The sequence below is a fragment of the Caloenas nicobarica genome, chromosome 1 (assembly GCF_036013445.1).
Source record: "Caloenas nicobarica isolate bCalNic1 chromosome 1, bCalNic1.hap1, whole genome shotgun sequence".
Lineage (NCBI taxonomy): Eukaryota > Metazoa > Chordata > Aves > Columbiformes > Columbidae > Caloenas > Caloenas nicobarica.
In genome coordinates this window covers 147,965,172-147,980,673 of record NC_088245.1, presented here as the reverse complement: position 1 = coordinate 147,980,673, position 15,502 = coordinate 147,965,172, and the positions used below count along the sequence as shown (strand labels likewise).

General features: G+C 43.3%; 1 protein-coding gene across 8 annotated transcripts in view; it reads right to left on the bottom strand.

Annotated features, from left to right (window-relative positions):
• The window catches only part of MAP4K4 (mitogen-activated protein kinase kinase kinase kinase 4), a 162,628-nt gene that overhangs the window by 76,347 nt on the left and 70,779 nt on the right, over positions 1-15,502 (bottom strand). For all 8 annotated transcript variants that reach the window (XM_065646818.1, XM_065646827.1, XM_065646852.1 and 5 more), the window contains exon 3: positions 8,427-8,483. In XM_065646818.1, the coding sequence (XP_065502890.1) occupies positions 8,427-8,483 (57 nt within the window). The remainder of the gene's footprint in view (positions 1-8,426; positions 8,484-15,502) is intronic.

Here is a 15,502-nt window from a genome sequence, read left to right as displayed (position 1 = left end):
GGACCCATAAACTAAAGAATGAACCAGAGGAAGATTTTAAAATGCTTAAAAGTAGCTTGCATGTGCTACCCTGCACACATTCCTAGAGCTGCAGCACTCACTTGAAAGCCAAGCATCAGAACCTTTTCTTTTTAAAAAAAGTTATCTTCCTCCTCCCTCTGATTTACTGCAACACAGTGGCCAGCTGACTGCTAATGGACAGTGGCTAAGGTCTGCCTACCATTCCCAAAGCTGAGACTATAAATTCCAGCCTCTCTTCTCCGCACAGCCTGCCAGTTTTCACATAACTTGTCAGGACTTTGTATCTTTGGAATTTCTCTTCCTCATTAAACTTGGCCAAAGTTGGCCAGCAGATCCACAAGGTATTCGGTGGAAAAGAAGGCAGAACACACAAACTACCGCCAAGAAGCCTCATTTCCTTAGGAAGTCAAGATAAAAATATGGAATGTCACAGCAAAAACAGGAGGAGCCCACAGGCAGGTGTGGTTTATCATACTACAATTAAACACCGTCAAGAAAGATTACATTTCAAACAGATATATTCCCTTTAACATAAACAGCAAATTAATTCTCCTGTCTTTGATCCTAATGCCCAAGCCAGATTTTAAAGTGCAGCTCTGAAAGACAGCAGCTCACACTGGATCTGGGATCTCTTGCCTGCCTATTCAGGCCAGATGACTACACCGCAAACCCGAGTTCTGCCTAGATACTTGCTAAAATGAAAGCACAATGCTCTGGTTTTACTCTGCCCAAACTGGCAAGAGCGCACATGCTCTAACACTGTATTGACAGGGTTGCCTTGTTTTCCTTGAGTAGACAATATGTCTGATTCACCGGGGGTAAATTGAGCTGTGCTGTGTGTCTGACAGAAATGACACAAAACGCAGTCCTGTGCTTTTTGCTATTATCTGCACACAAAAACATTTCTGTTTCCCATCAGAACTCAAATCTCCTCAGACAGCTCAAACAAACAAGAGCTCAGGGAAGGCAGCGGTGAAACGCCTGCATCTAGGCCACCTGCATGAACATTCCCCTCGGCTCAGAAGAAATGCTCCATCACTAGAACTTGTGCAGGCTATTATTGCTCAAATTCATGTCAGTGCAGGTATGACCAGTAGGTTAAATATCATGACTGTGAAAGCATCTGCATACTGCCCACACTGAGCCTTCACCACTGATAGTGTCCAGATTTCCCTAACACAGACAGATGCTAGCAGTCACTCATATGCATATGAAATCATATTGTCATTAGTGACTTCCTTGTCAATGCTAACACAGCAGGTCTCCAGGAGACTGCAGGTAGCAAGCCTAAGGACTGAAGAAAAATAGGCACAGGATTACAGTTAAATGCATGAGTATTGCCCACTTGGACAGATGAACAGTGCCCAAAAGCTGAAATTCAAGTGCCTGTCCTACTCATTACAATGACGGTAACAGATGTCAGTAGCTCACCTAGATGACTTATCCTTTCTGAGTGTGTCAATGCAATCACACCGTCAGACCAAAGGAAAGAATTTTTTAAGGAAAAAGTCCAGACTTGTCCAAGGAGCTTAAGACTTGCAGACAAATCTTCTTAATATGGACTCTTGCCCTTCCACCAATGGAAGTCAGCTGTAGCCAACGCAGCCTTCTAGTTTCCATTATGTTCCAGTACTAAACATGTGCTCTCACATACTGACGAGCAGTAACAGATCTCAATGCCGCAGCTGAGGAGTACCTCCTGAGCATCATCTCTTGTGTTACCTGGGTTCTCTTACAGCCAGGTAGGCAACATTTTAAAGCTGCCCCCCTAAAACAAGGAGATTCTTCTGTGCTCCAAAAGACAACAAAGTTCCCTTTATGTGGCCATAAATTCTGTTTGTGTAATCTAAACTACCTTACAATTTACTGAGCACATTTTCTGCTAGGTAGGACAAAAACCTTGCACGAGACCTCTCATAAGCATATAGATGAGGAGAAGGCAGAGGCAACACAGCTTGCTTTGCACTTTCTTAACATAGTGATCCACGATCAACCTTGAGTGTGAAGCCAGCTCCTGGCCACAGCTGAAAAGCCATGCACCAGCCATAGTACTAAATGAGCACAATGAAGCCTTCACAGTAAAAGCTCTTTGGCTGTTGACAGATAATAGATGCTGGTGAGGCAGCAATGGTGCCCTCAAGGATCTTAATGGCAAAAGGAAAACATCTGTTCCATCCAGCCTTGAAACAGTCAGGTTCCAAAACAAGTGTGTTAAAAATATATAGAGAGGAACACCCACAAGGACAACTGGCTGTAGGCTGGGCATGCAAAAAGTCTTCTATTCAGTTGGAAATATTGCGCAGAGAAACCATATACTGAAAAAAGCAGACAGAGAAAGAAGCATGTACACATTGCCAATTTTTCCCACAACCACACAGTATCAGTGTGAAGTTGCTCTTTGCTGGGACACAGCAACGCAGAGCCCTGGTACTCAGCATCAGCTCTCTCCATGCAATCCACATCAAGTACGATTTCCCAAGCTGCTTGATAACAGCCACAGCTTTCTGCCCTGACCTCAAACCACATGTGGAGCTCTCTCTTCAAACTCCGTCTTGCAGCCGCATCAAACCTGACACTCTCCTCTACTCAAATAAGCTTCTCCAGCCTGACAGTCTTGCTAATCACCCCAGGACTTCGAAGAAGAGAGTGCAAGTTCGGCCTTCATCCAAACTGGTGCCACCACTGTTCCAGGGAAGTTTCTTGGATCACGTCCAAAAATTGCAGATAAGACTCAAGCCAGGTGTTAGCTGTATTTGCCTTGCTGGGAGATAAAGCCACTGCTCCTTGCATGACTGTAAGGACAAAGGGCTCTCCAGAGTTAAATGTCGCTCTGCGCTGTTAGGACTACAAGCTGGCAGGCTGAGCACGGCTTTGCTCTTTTTGACCTCTTCCCAAACCAGATGTTACAGGGACTACACTGTCCAGCTCTGTTTTTCTCTGAAATGTAATAGAAAGTTCCCAGCAGCTCTTTTTTTTTTTTTGACCTAATCCCTGGAAGACAGCAGAGATTAATCAGCTTCAGGAGACACTGGGCAGCAGGGCTGTCCACATTGTAAATACCTTTCCTATTTATTTACTCCTTTTCCACAGAACAATTCTTTGTTTTGCCAAGTAACTGTTTAACTAAAGACTGCAAAATTTTGTAGAGACTAGCAGTAAGCATTTCAGGGACAAGCAAGCAAGGTGCCAGTACTCCCCATGGGAACAATCTGGATTTTTAGGTCCTTGACCCATCTTCCCCAATTCATATCAAAAGGAAGGGCACAGCAAAGGCTCTTAGTAACTCTACTGGCTTCACGTTTGCTTTGGCTAACTTAGCAGTAAGTACTGCCATGGACTGGTATGTAAGTGATTTATCAGGCAGCTATGCTAAGCTAGGTAAAGCAGTGCACTCATGTCTCCAGACTGAAGGGCCAGCCCAAATTCAGCTTCTCCAAACTGGTTTGCCCCAGTTCTGTTGCACAGTGCTGTGAGGATCTGCATTTCCTGGTCTGCTACAGCGAGGCATCAATTTTTTATTTTCCTATTTTTTTTTTCTTTCCTCCGAACAGATCAAAATCCACACACTGTCTTTGGTTTTTCATGGAAAAAACTAAACCAAAAAAAAAAATCCACCACCTTACAGATAAAAGTCAGGGCAAACTTTTCATGGTTATTACTTTTGTTCTTCCCTCATTTTGTCTGCCTGCATGTGTGGGAACACACACATTTGTATTTATCTGCAGTCTTTCTGCAGACTGCTTTTGGGATGTCTTATGGACGATGGATAGATCACCCACATTATTGCAGTTTATAACACCACGATACAGACTCACAAGAATCAAATTGACTTGCCTATCACAACAGAAAAAAGCTGTCAGCAGAGTCAGGAGGATGGCAGTGAATAATTCGGGTAACCTTTTCTGTTTAGGCATGGGAGATGTGCCATGTTTGTCTGCAGGCCTGGAGGTTTTGGTTTGGGGCTAATTTTTCTGCAGAGCACATACAGAAAGGGCAAGACAGGCAAGCACTAAAAGCAATCCAGCTTCTTTCATAAATCAGCAGGATACAGTATCCAGTTGTTTACTTAGCATAATTTTACACAGACTAGACTGGACAAGTCATGAAACACTGGGCACAAGAGCTGAGAAACGCTGCTATTAAAAAGGCATGCGGAAAACTTTCCCAAGGGATGCCAAGAGTGCGTGTGGGAAGAGGTAGGAGGAAGAAGCAGCAGCGTCAGGGGTTATAACAAACAGAAAAGCAGCGATTATGTTTTTTCCCTCACCATCAGTTACTAAACCTTTCAAAGAGAAAAGCATCGCTGGAAGGGGAACACAGGAGTGACACTGGAAACAACCATGCAGCTGCAAAGAAAACCTCCAAAAGAGTTAAGCAGAGTCAAGCATCTGTTTAGAGTGTAATGCAAGTTAACAGCTCAGATGCAGGCAGATTTGCCAAGTAAGCTTTGCTAAGGTTTTAAATTCTATTTGCTTCACAAGAAAATGGATTCTTCTAACTAAATGGTGACTGCCCAACCTTACAGCGTACTTGTGTTGCATCTGATAACACCAGTCACAGCTCCTTGGGTGTGCTACAGTGCCACACACGCAGCAAGGAGCTCATGGAAACCCAGCAGCATGGGCAGCGAGGGGAAGGGGTCAACGTGGACTGAACACTGCCTTCTTCAAAACAGTGCCCCAAAAGGAACAGAGACCCTACAATAAAAAGATTAAAGACAGACTACAGGAATCTCTCAAATAACGCCTCCCACCACAACATGTGCGCAGCCTGAGATGCATCCTACATATGTACATTTTGGAAAAACAATTTTTAAAGCATGTATATGCCGATAGTTTGTATTGTGCCCCTTTTATGGTCATTGGGCTCATTCCAACAACTGAATAGCTTTCAATTGATGAGGACTGGTGGTTTTTTGTTTTTATTTGTTCTACACTCCAGTGAAATTTTTTCACACTACATGCACTCTAGCTTTGCCCTAAAAAGTGAAAATAGGACCTATGTATGCATCATTTTGTAGGAAGACTTACAGATCTTTAGATCTTACAGATCCTTTAGTGCTTGCTTTACTGCTGTAGATCTAAAGATCTATAAAGATCCATACAATCTTCTAGATCTTTTCTTAATTTGTTTAGAGAGGAGGAAAGTGGAAGAGACAGGAAAGTTTTATGCACATCAACACCCCCTACAATGTTTCAGGCAGCAGTACTAACTAGTCATAATATATGCAAAGATCAAGCTGATATCTTCAGCCCACCTCCTCTTTTCTCATCCTTACCACCATTCTTTTCAAAATCAAAATCTGCAGAGAAAACCACAAGAGAAGCTGAGAAGGATGAAGAACATTTCGACAGCACCATGTACATTACAGAGCTGTAACGTTCCTTCCAACGTCTCTAGTCGGAGGTTATACTACCTCATTTTCTTCATGCCAACCAAAACTTTCTCAGGAAAGCCTTCACTCTGATTCGACATCCCTCCCGTCTGAGTGATCAAAGCTTTACAGCCCAGAACTGATGTAACCTCGCTGATCCTGAGCAACGTGTGAATTGCCAAATCGGAGCCTTGAAAACTGAAGATTTGAGGCGTGCCCACAGAGCGTGCCAACACATTAGGCTTTCTAATTTGTTAAGCGTTTGGCAAAGCAAGCACTCCATCAGAGGTATCACAGAAGAAAGGAAGTCTTGTGTCTGTTCTCAACGCAGGTTAGAAAAAACAATCAGATATCCTCCATTGCATCGCTTGTATTTAAGGAGAAAGCCGTAACGCTGCCAGTAAAATATGCACAGAGGCACAAATCACCCAGAGCTTCAGTAGCTGCTCATTTAAAAAAAAAAAAAAAAAAATTAGTTTTATAGTTTCCACTCAAGCCTCTTTCCCCATGGTCATAGACACTGTTACTTATCATCAGCCTACAAGAAAAGCTCCTATAACTGTAGCTTTCAAAGCAGGTGGAAAAGGTAAATTTGAGGCATTTCTTTCAGGGCAGTACTGAGGGTGGCAGTCACTGCCCCCCATCCCCATGTTCGCTCCTCCCACCACCTCCATAAGCTGTGTTGAGCTAGAACCAGGATGGAACTGCACAATCCACCACAAAAAAGGAGGTGTTCATGAAACCATCCCTTGAGGAACTGGAGCCATTGGAGCAACATCAATTTGAGCTACTGACCCTTCTCGCCCACAGCCATCGGCATCTCTTTTGCAGTCTCACTCCACCTTCTTCATAGCGATGGCACAACAGTTTGTAACGCCATGTGCTAAACTAGATCAATGCACCAATCCAGGTTATAAATAACTGGGGGAAAGAGCAGAATGAGGGTATTTTTAATCAGGAACTGGGGCCCGTTCACAGATCCAGGTCACCATAGTTCTGGGGCAGCTGTGCCAGCAACAAGTGCTGGAGACAGACAAGGAACCAGCAGGCAAGAGTGGACAGGAATATACCAAACAGCCACATCTGCCACTGAGAAAATGGTACATGCAATGGTATCACCCACGCCTGGTGTTGGCAACAGCGTCACCCACGCCTCGTGCTAAAAAGTGCATCTGACTTAGCACGACTTGGAAGAATTCACACCACATTTTTAGCCTCTGCAGTCTCATTACTTTGAAGCAAAAACACATGAGCTCCGCTGGTAGGAACGACACCACTTCTAAGCTGCATGGGGCTAATGTCTCCAAACTCCTCCTTCTGACTGCCCTTCATCCCCTAAAAAAAGCATGAACTTGTGAGATAAAAGATAGTGCCAATACACAACTAGCTTTTCAAAACCAGCCAAAAAATACAGAAATTTTCAAAACATAAGCCATCTCTCACAACATGAGCTCAGCCACATTACGGACAGCATTTTTCAATTGTTTTCCTTTTGCTCTGCAACCTCTCCATTGCAACTGTTTGTGATTAATATATGCTATTAAAAACAGAAGGAGTGTGCAGTACAGCCAGTCTTAATGTTATGGAAGAAGCCTTCGTTCTGCACAGTCCAGCAAACTGCCCTGTGTAAAGCCGCTGCACCAATGGAAACATTGCTGTGCAAAAAACATTCACTCTATGTCAACGCACCTTCATTCTTCTCTGGTTTGTCTGCTTGTTAACTGCAGCAAAAGGGCACTGCCTCCTCATGAAGGCAGCCTTTGAAAATCTCCAGCTGAAAACCGAATTTTATCAGGCCATCTTACAAAGTAAGAATGTCCAGCTCTTGGCAAACACAATGGCTTAAGTTAGAGAGCAGAAGTCACACTGCTCATCAATCACAAGGAGATCCAGTGATATGACTGAAGTCCTATCAGTCAATCCAACCCTGCCTTCTTGTTTTCCTCCCTCCTGCCTGTTTACTGATTACACTCCAGCCACTCACCCAGGAGCTTGTGTCCAAGGCCATTTTTACTTGTTGGCACCTATATACACACTAAAATAGAAAATATTTTGCAGCAACACCCTTGTAGGAGTTTTGCTTAATGTAACCAGCTCCCCAAAGACACCCTGCTCTGTACATTGCACACGCATAAACTTATTTTTTGAGGAGTTCAGAAAAGTAGGATGCTTGGTTTGAAGAGGTACAACCTCTCTTCAGAAGTGTGATACCAGTCCAGCATTGCAGATATCACACAGGAGGATCTCATTCGATTTTAAATCTGAAGTTGTGTTAATTTGCAGATGTAACTCTATAAAACACAAATGGAGCCAACAGGGAAAAACTCATGTTTTTCCTAATCTGTTTTGAAGACTTAATTTATACTGATTGCTTTTTCAACAGCATAAACTTCAAGACATCTAAGGATTTAAATATGGGCATATATTCTTTATTTCTTTGGCTGGGTTAATTTCCCATTTTTCCCATCTAAAGCTCCACAGTAAATCCCCCTGGGTCAGTTACAACTACTACTTTACACTGCTGAATTCTGCCAGCAATCTGCTCATCATTCCTGCATATGTTTCTGCTTTCAGGCTTCTGGGAACTTTATTGGACCCATTTCCTTTGAATAAGCCTATACCCTTTTTAGGCTGCAAATGCACCAGGAAAACTACTGTCCTCTACATCAAGCAGCCTCCTCACCTGCTTTTTCAGTAAAAGCAAGATGCTACGTTTAACAGAAGAATGTGGAAAGCAGGGAAACTGACTTTTTTCCCCTCTTCTGAGAAATTTCTGAAAAGGGAATGCTACGTGTTCTCATATGTCCTGGGACCAGTCAAAGCAATTTGTGAAGGGCAGAGGCCCCTGCACACAAGCACACAGAAATCTTGAAAAGGGCAGATGGGCTCAAAAGGTCAGGTCCTGCAAACAGAAAGAAAATGATCACGTGCAAGGGCCCTGCCCTTCAACATAAACATGAGGTAAGCAATGTGCCATCTCTCATTATTAAATTTTATCCGTATTGCTAATAAAGAATGTTCCTCTACTCACCTCAGTAACATCCATGACTTTGATGGCTGCCAGCTGACCCGTTTTGACATGCCGACCCTGAAGAAGAGAGAGAACTGTCAGCATCAGCATCTCACCCATCCCTTCAGCATACACAGAGTAAAACACTGGGACAAGAGCTCCAGCCACTGGGTTCTCCCCAGTTGGGCTGGGCCCTTCTGATAGATACTTCATATGAAAAACCAACAAACACTCTAGATGGCTAAAAAAAAAAAAAAAAAAAAAAATCTTTGGAATATTCTTACACAAATCTTAGAATCCATTTCTTTTTCTCGACATTTAAAGGATGATTATCAAGTTTAAGCACAGACAGACTACATTCACAGATTTCCTTCTGTTTACTTTAGCAAGGCTCATAGTCAGTACTGACAGTTTATTAACATGATAGAAGAGTTAAACTCCATGTATTGCATATTTTATTTCTATGCACCAGTGCCTGGTACCTGGGTGATATTTTGCTGGGTAAACGCAAGCATGCTTATGGGATTGCAAAAGGACATTTCTCTTTATTTTGGTCTTGGCTACCCACAATAGCTCTCTTTGCCTGTCTCACGATAGCTAGACAAGAACAAGACGTTGTCTTCCTTCAGCTCTGCCACCATAAGGGTACGGTTTCTCAGTACAGCTGGAGCTGAATTAATAGATCCCAGCTCCTGCGGCGGGGAGCTCCAACCCTTCCTTCCCCTGCCTCCCTCCAGCCTCCTGGCACACATTCCTCCCAGAAGCACTCAGCTCCTTCTGGCACTCATCAGATCATATGATAAAGCTGATTGAGATCACCAAAATGGCAGAAAGTTAACACAGAAAAAGCAAACTGCGGGGTGGGGGTGGGGGCTTGCAGCTCGGGAAATTAAACTGGTTTGTTCTGCAGTTGGAGCAGAGGCAGAGCTGGCAGCGGGGGGACGGCCCGGCTGGGCCCCTCCAGCCCTGCTGGGCTGGAACTCGCCTCAGCGGACTGCTGACAAAAATCCTCCAGTATATTTTTACAGGAGGTGGGGGCCATATCAATTAGCTGTTCTGTATTTTTTTTTTCTAAACAAGCACTTAGAAATGGTTCTAGTATCGGTATTTTCCAGCTCTCCACTTAACACCCAGCAGTCTGCCCTGAGACTTCCAGTCAAAACGGCCTGGTCTGCCAACACCTTTCCCAAGTATCATCCCCAAAGCCTCTTCTCCAAATCAGTCAAGCTCTCCAACCAGAGGTATGCCCACTACACTTCTTCACTTCTATCACAGATAAAAAATAAAATTAAAAAACCCCAACCGAACATCTGACTAAAATCACAGTTCCTTTACCTTTCTTCATTTCCCAGGCAGAAACCTATGGGTAGCACCCACTACAGCTGATGGACATCCATAGTGTATTTTTTCCCTACACTAACTTCTTAACCTCTTTACAGATTCTTCTGAGACTGGCACCCCAGAACTGAAGCACTACAAACCACCAGCCTCTTACGAGAAATCTTGACCCCTTCACACCTTACAATGCCCTCCATGGAGGCACCGGCCAGGTATTGCTCGTGCATTACAAAAGACTGAAGAAATGCTGCAGAATTCACAGCCTCCACTTTCTTTTACAACTTGTATTGTTCTACGTTCTCCCCTTATTAACCAATCCACATGCTTTCTATAAATAAATTACTGTATTCAGGCTTCTGTCGGCTCTATAAACTCTCTTTATTACATGCATTTTATTTTTTTTACAGCTTTGTCTCGAGCTGGTTTGGACTCTGAAAAAAAGTCAGAGTCATAAGATGTGTGCAATGGCCAAGGTTGACCTCACCTTGACTTTACTACTTCTTGAACCAAAGCCTTTCAGCAAGCCCAGGAGAGATGCAACTCCAATTTCCCACCCTGGACCTCTGCCTAATGACAAAAGCCTGTGGTTTTCTCCTCAAGACTGACCATCCCACCAAGTGAGGAGGGTGAAATGTTTTATACCGAGGTGGAAAAATGCCTTCTCTCAGCTCTGCCCCTATTTTCCACAGCTCAGTGGAAGGAACTAAAAGGCCAAAGGACATGGGAAAGCACAGTTTGAGGTACAAAAAGAATATGCTAAAGATAAGAGAGGAACAAAGACATCTCAGGAAAAAAGCTCACAACACTAAGGAGGACTGAGGAAGAAGAAACTTTTTAAAAAACAGTGAAATATGAGTCACCATTCATTTTGCAGCAAAGCGGGGATGCTAAAATGGTGGCAGAACAGACTCCAAGCAGAAAAGGTGGCACACAGGAGAGCAAAGTAGCAAGACATCACAGGTTGCCACATATTTTATGGAAAGTTTGCTCTATTTGTCTCTTTAAATCTAGGAACTACTGGTGGGCTTGCTATTTCCAGAGAGAAGCCTGAAATTTCCCAGGGCTCAGCTTCACAGCTTTTCTCAGGGCAATGGTTCCTCCCTGTGAGACTGGCCCACCAGCAATGACCAACGTGCACCAGCCCGACCACCCTTCCCCCGCAGCTTTACAGGACTCTGCTGACGCCTCCACTAGTCCCTGTCAAAACCAGGACCATGACAGCTCCAGCCCTGCACAGCGGATTCCTCCTGTCCAGCTTTGCTGTTTCTGCAGCGGGGATGGGAAAAGCTTCTCCATGACCCCCCTGAGGGACTGGAAAGCAAGGGAACTAACTGCAGACTGTGGGAAGTGGGGGCTGCTTAGCATCCCAGGCCAAATTTAAACCCCGGTCATTTCAGAATATTCTTAAAAATTACTCCAAATAACCTTTTCATAATGTATGGAGAGTTCATGTTCTAAGCATCTACAACATATATAGGGGAGGGTTGCATGACATTGATTTATATGAGAGAAGGAAAAGGACATTTTAAAGCCACATTCTTTTCAATAAAAACATTTTCAGAAGGAGGGAAAAAGCAAACATCACAAGCACAACATATAAGCATGAGCACAGTTTTCTGTTTGTTTGTTTATCTGCTTAACAGCTCTGCTCATGAACAGACTTGTCAAACTATTAGCATGCTGGTATAATTTTGCTTGCATCATGAAATGGCTGAGCATTCCTGTTTCGGAAACTGATTTTCAGATTTTCATAGCTGGCTTTTGTGTTGGAAAAAATTGTCTTCATGAAAAATACTAATAATAAAAATCACAAAGTCGCTGAATGCGATGAAAGAACTGCAGAAGTCATAGGTGGGACAAACTCTCTGAACTCAATCTCCTGGGATTAAAATTTATTCAAATCCAACTCCTGGGGCACTTCATAAATGTGGTAACCATTAAGGTCCCATCCAGACACCATCTCAGCAACACCACCAGCCAAGAGTCCAGCAGGACAGCATTTTTCTTGCAGAATGAGGCCCCTGCTTTAGTACTGTCTGGAGTCGCAGCCCCTCAGGGCGCCCTGGGCTCTCCCATCCTCAGGTTACAGCAGAGGTTCTTCCCCTTTTGTTTCTACCAGCAAATTGCCGGCAATTACCATCCAAGTATCTGAAAAAAACGCCACGAGACTGCAAAACATGACCCACGCTAAATGAAATGAGCAGTTTCTTAAAATACTGATAGATACCAAATATCAGAGGCTGGGGATCACAGGATAACTGTCCTCTGGCCAGAAAGTTAAGTATGGATATGCAATACACAATGATGATGACAGCAAACTGGATGCATCTTGTTAAGCATAAGATGACTGTCTCCAGAGCCGGTGGACCAAGGAGGTTGCAGAGGTTGCACTGCGTAGTAGGAGCAACAGGTAGTAAAAGCCACGTCATTCCGGGAGTGAGAGTTTACCCCTTGCCAGGTCTCAGGGTGGGGGCCACAGCAAAATGCCAGCACTGTCAGCTGATCCTGGCTCCCACTCCCATGGAAAAGAGCCCACCCTTCGTTTAGACCATGTTCAGATTTTATCGACCAAAATTTCCAAACTATTTGTGATTTCTTACACATCCTCCCTGCCTTTCTTCCCCTCTTCTCATTAGTCTATTCATATTAAAGCACTTGTTTATCCTCCTAAGGTAGCAACATAAGAATATTTTTCATAAGAATATTTGTAAGACTACTGCTGCCTCATTCTATTTTTCAGTGGTGTATTGGGATGAGCAAGTCAATGGAGTTGAGCCTGCTGACCTCAAATCTCGTCCTGTTTCTTCTCATGCAGATGACAGAAAGTTCATTTACATATGGAGGGTTTTAAAATAAATCTCATCAACACAGCAACACTGCAGCATTTAACTGGATCTTAAACTGAACCCACTACTTAAACATACTCCCAGTCATGTCTGATAGCAACATGCTGTTTAGTTCTCATCTCAGTGGGCTTTATGGATGTTGAAAAGCAGAAAGGACAAGGGGAATCCTTGGTAGACTGCCAAGATCTGCAGAACATTAAAAATTTCAAGCCTGCCCACACTCTCCAAGTTCGTTAATACACCTACTTCTTGCCTCTTTCTTCCTCTGCACACATTATTACTGTAAAATTTTTGTTTTGGAAAGGTTCAAAAGCAAGTCGTGTTATGTGCTGGTTTTCATGGTGCTTTTTTTTCCCTAAGATGCCTTAATGTTATCAAAGAACTATGCAAATTAAATGCAAAAGAAATTCTATCGGCTCTACCCCCTACTAATTATCCAACATATGTATTCCACAGTAAGGCAATTCTCCTACTAACACAGTTTCTGGCCTGTGTATTAATGTGCCTTTTGGGGGATTGTTCCTGGAAGCTCGCTCCCCAGCTAAATGGCATGGAAGTAGAATATGGGCAGCATCACACATTAAGGAAGGAAGGCAGCATGTGTGACTCATGACTTGCAAGCTTGGATTACCCTGTGCACTGTACACAATTAAGTCTCTGGAAAACTCCTCCAGCTTTCCAGTGTCCTATGCCGACAGTTGTGGAAAGAGCAGCAAATAAGTTGAAAAAAACCTACTTATTCCCATTTCAGTTGCTGCAACAAACACAGAAGCAGGAGGCTAGATTTAAAAATGCTATCAAGTGAAAACTCACCATGGTACCACCTCTTAGTAATGCTGTACAACTCCTCCATGGCAAAATTAACATTTCAATTTGCTTCTCAGTTAGTTGACTCTAAACTCCTACCAGCCTGAGGCAATAGGCCACGAAGTAACACTCTGCTATTAGGTTGCACACACCAGTGCAATAAATGATCCCTTATTATTCCAATACATGTTTACCATCGGCTCTTTTTGTCACTTGCCAACACAGAAAGTTGCAGATCAAACAACTTTGTACTGCAAATACTTGGACCCTACAAGATGTTTCTTCCCACTCCCCAGAAAGACTAGGTTTATCCTGTGAAAAGCAATGGGAGTAATGCTTGTGGAGGAAACAGAACATGTGTTTCTGACAAGCAAAAAGGCAGAATGCAACAAAGTGAAAGCAACCTCCCCAGTAAAAAACAAGTGATAAAATATAAAATGTTCTTAAGCAAAAAGTCTACCTAGTTCATTTGTAGCCAAAATAACACTGTTCCTACTGGTACAGTATTCTGTAAGCTAAATAACCATATGCTCCAGCAATGGAGATAAATTGGTAAAAAAGGGATAGTGTTTATGTGGCATGGAAGCTCCTTCTAGGATAAAAATCAGCAAACAACCCGAGTATGAAAGCCTGGCAACTGACTGCAGAAACGCACAAGAAGAAAAAAAGGCCAACATCAATGTTCTTTCTTCCCGTTAGCTGATTTCTAAACCAAACCAAACAGAAGCTATTAGAGACTCCCACTATTTAAGTCAAAGACAGGACAGGGTTCTTCTCTGTTTTCCCTCTAACTCTTGACGTGAAATGCCTGGAAAGCAAATTAGAAGACAACATACTCTATCCTGCTTTAGATATCCACAGGCTCACTAGATGTCCATTGAAGAAATAATAATGACAATTTACTCATGCATAGTACTGCATTCTATGAAGTACGAAAGACTCACAGTTATTATCAGTCCTGTACTTCCAGGGACAAAGTGAAAAAGATGTAACCCACTAGTAAGGAGAATGAGAGTCCTAGGCACTGATTTTTTACTTCGATTGCTAGTTTTGTGGTAGTTTTCACACTCCAAAAGATGCTGGATATACATTACCCAGAGGCATTTCCTCCTCCCAAACAGCTCATTGCCTAAATAGGAAAAAGGAAAGAAAAGGGGGAAAAAAAAAAAAAGGGATGGTGGGAAAACTATGGCAGAGAGCCACAATCAAACTTTCCCAGGATCACAATAGGTTGAAGGCAGAGCTCTGAGTTACAACACATCTCTGCTGCTCTGTAGGTGGCCACTCAGAGCTTCCTGCCTCAGATTTGATGCTTCTTCTACAAGGACACTTCTGCCAACCAGCCTGAGGCCCCAGCCTGGAAAACACTCTCTTCACAAGCCGTCCTCAAAGTCATCGTCCCACCCTTCCAGCCACCACCAGGCTATGTCCAGATCTAGTGACCTTCACTGAACACACTATCACCCATTTTATCTTACAATGGAGTCCCCACTCTCATCCCTCTCCAAAAAAGAGAAAAGCTGCTTCTAACCTTATTATTGCTTGTGCTTTTTGCTGGTTTTAAACTTCCCCTAGGTAATTCAGCTCGGACATTACTGAAAGACATCAAAAAAAAAAAAAATCCAAACTGAAACAAAATAGAAGAATGAAACCAGAGCAGAGGCATACCTCCCACGCAGACATGGTTGGCTCAGAGTACATTTGGCTTCCTCTGGAAACATCAGCTAAAATCTGCTGTGTCCAGCTCTTACTCAAATCAATTCTTCACCCTACCTTAACAGCTTTACCAGTCACTAAATCCACCCCTCCTAACACTGATTTGTCTCTCGGGACCCCCTGCAATGCTCTTTTTTATACAGAACAATTTCTTTCTGGCAACTATAATTAAAAACAAGGCAGATGGAGAACAGCAAGAGAAGAATTCAGAGCAAAATGATAAAACATGTGCTCGTAGATACAAAATTACATAGGCTTCAGATGCAGATGATTTATCATTTTACACCTCAGCAGCCACTTTCATCACCAAAAACTCCCCGTTGGACCGCAGCCACCGACTGAAGGAGAAGCAGGCCCGGTTTGGTGGCGTGGCCATAGCAAGTCCCTGCA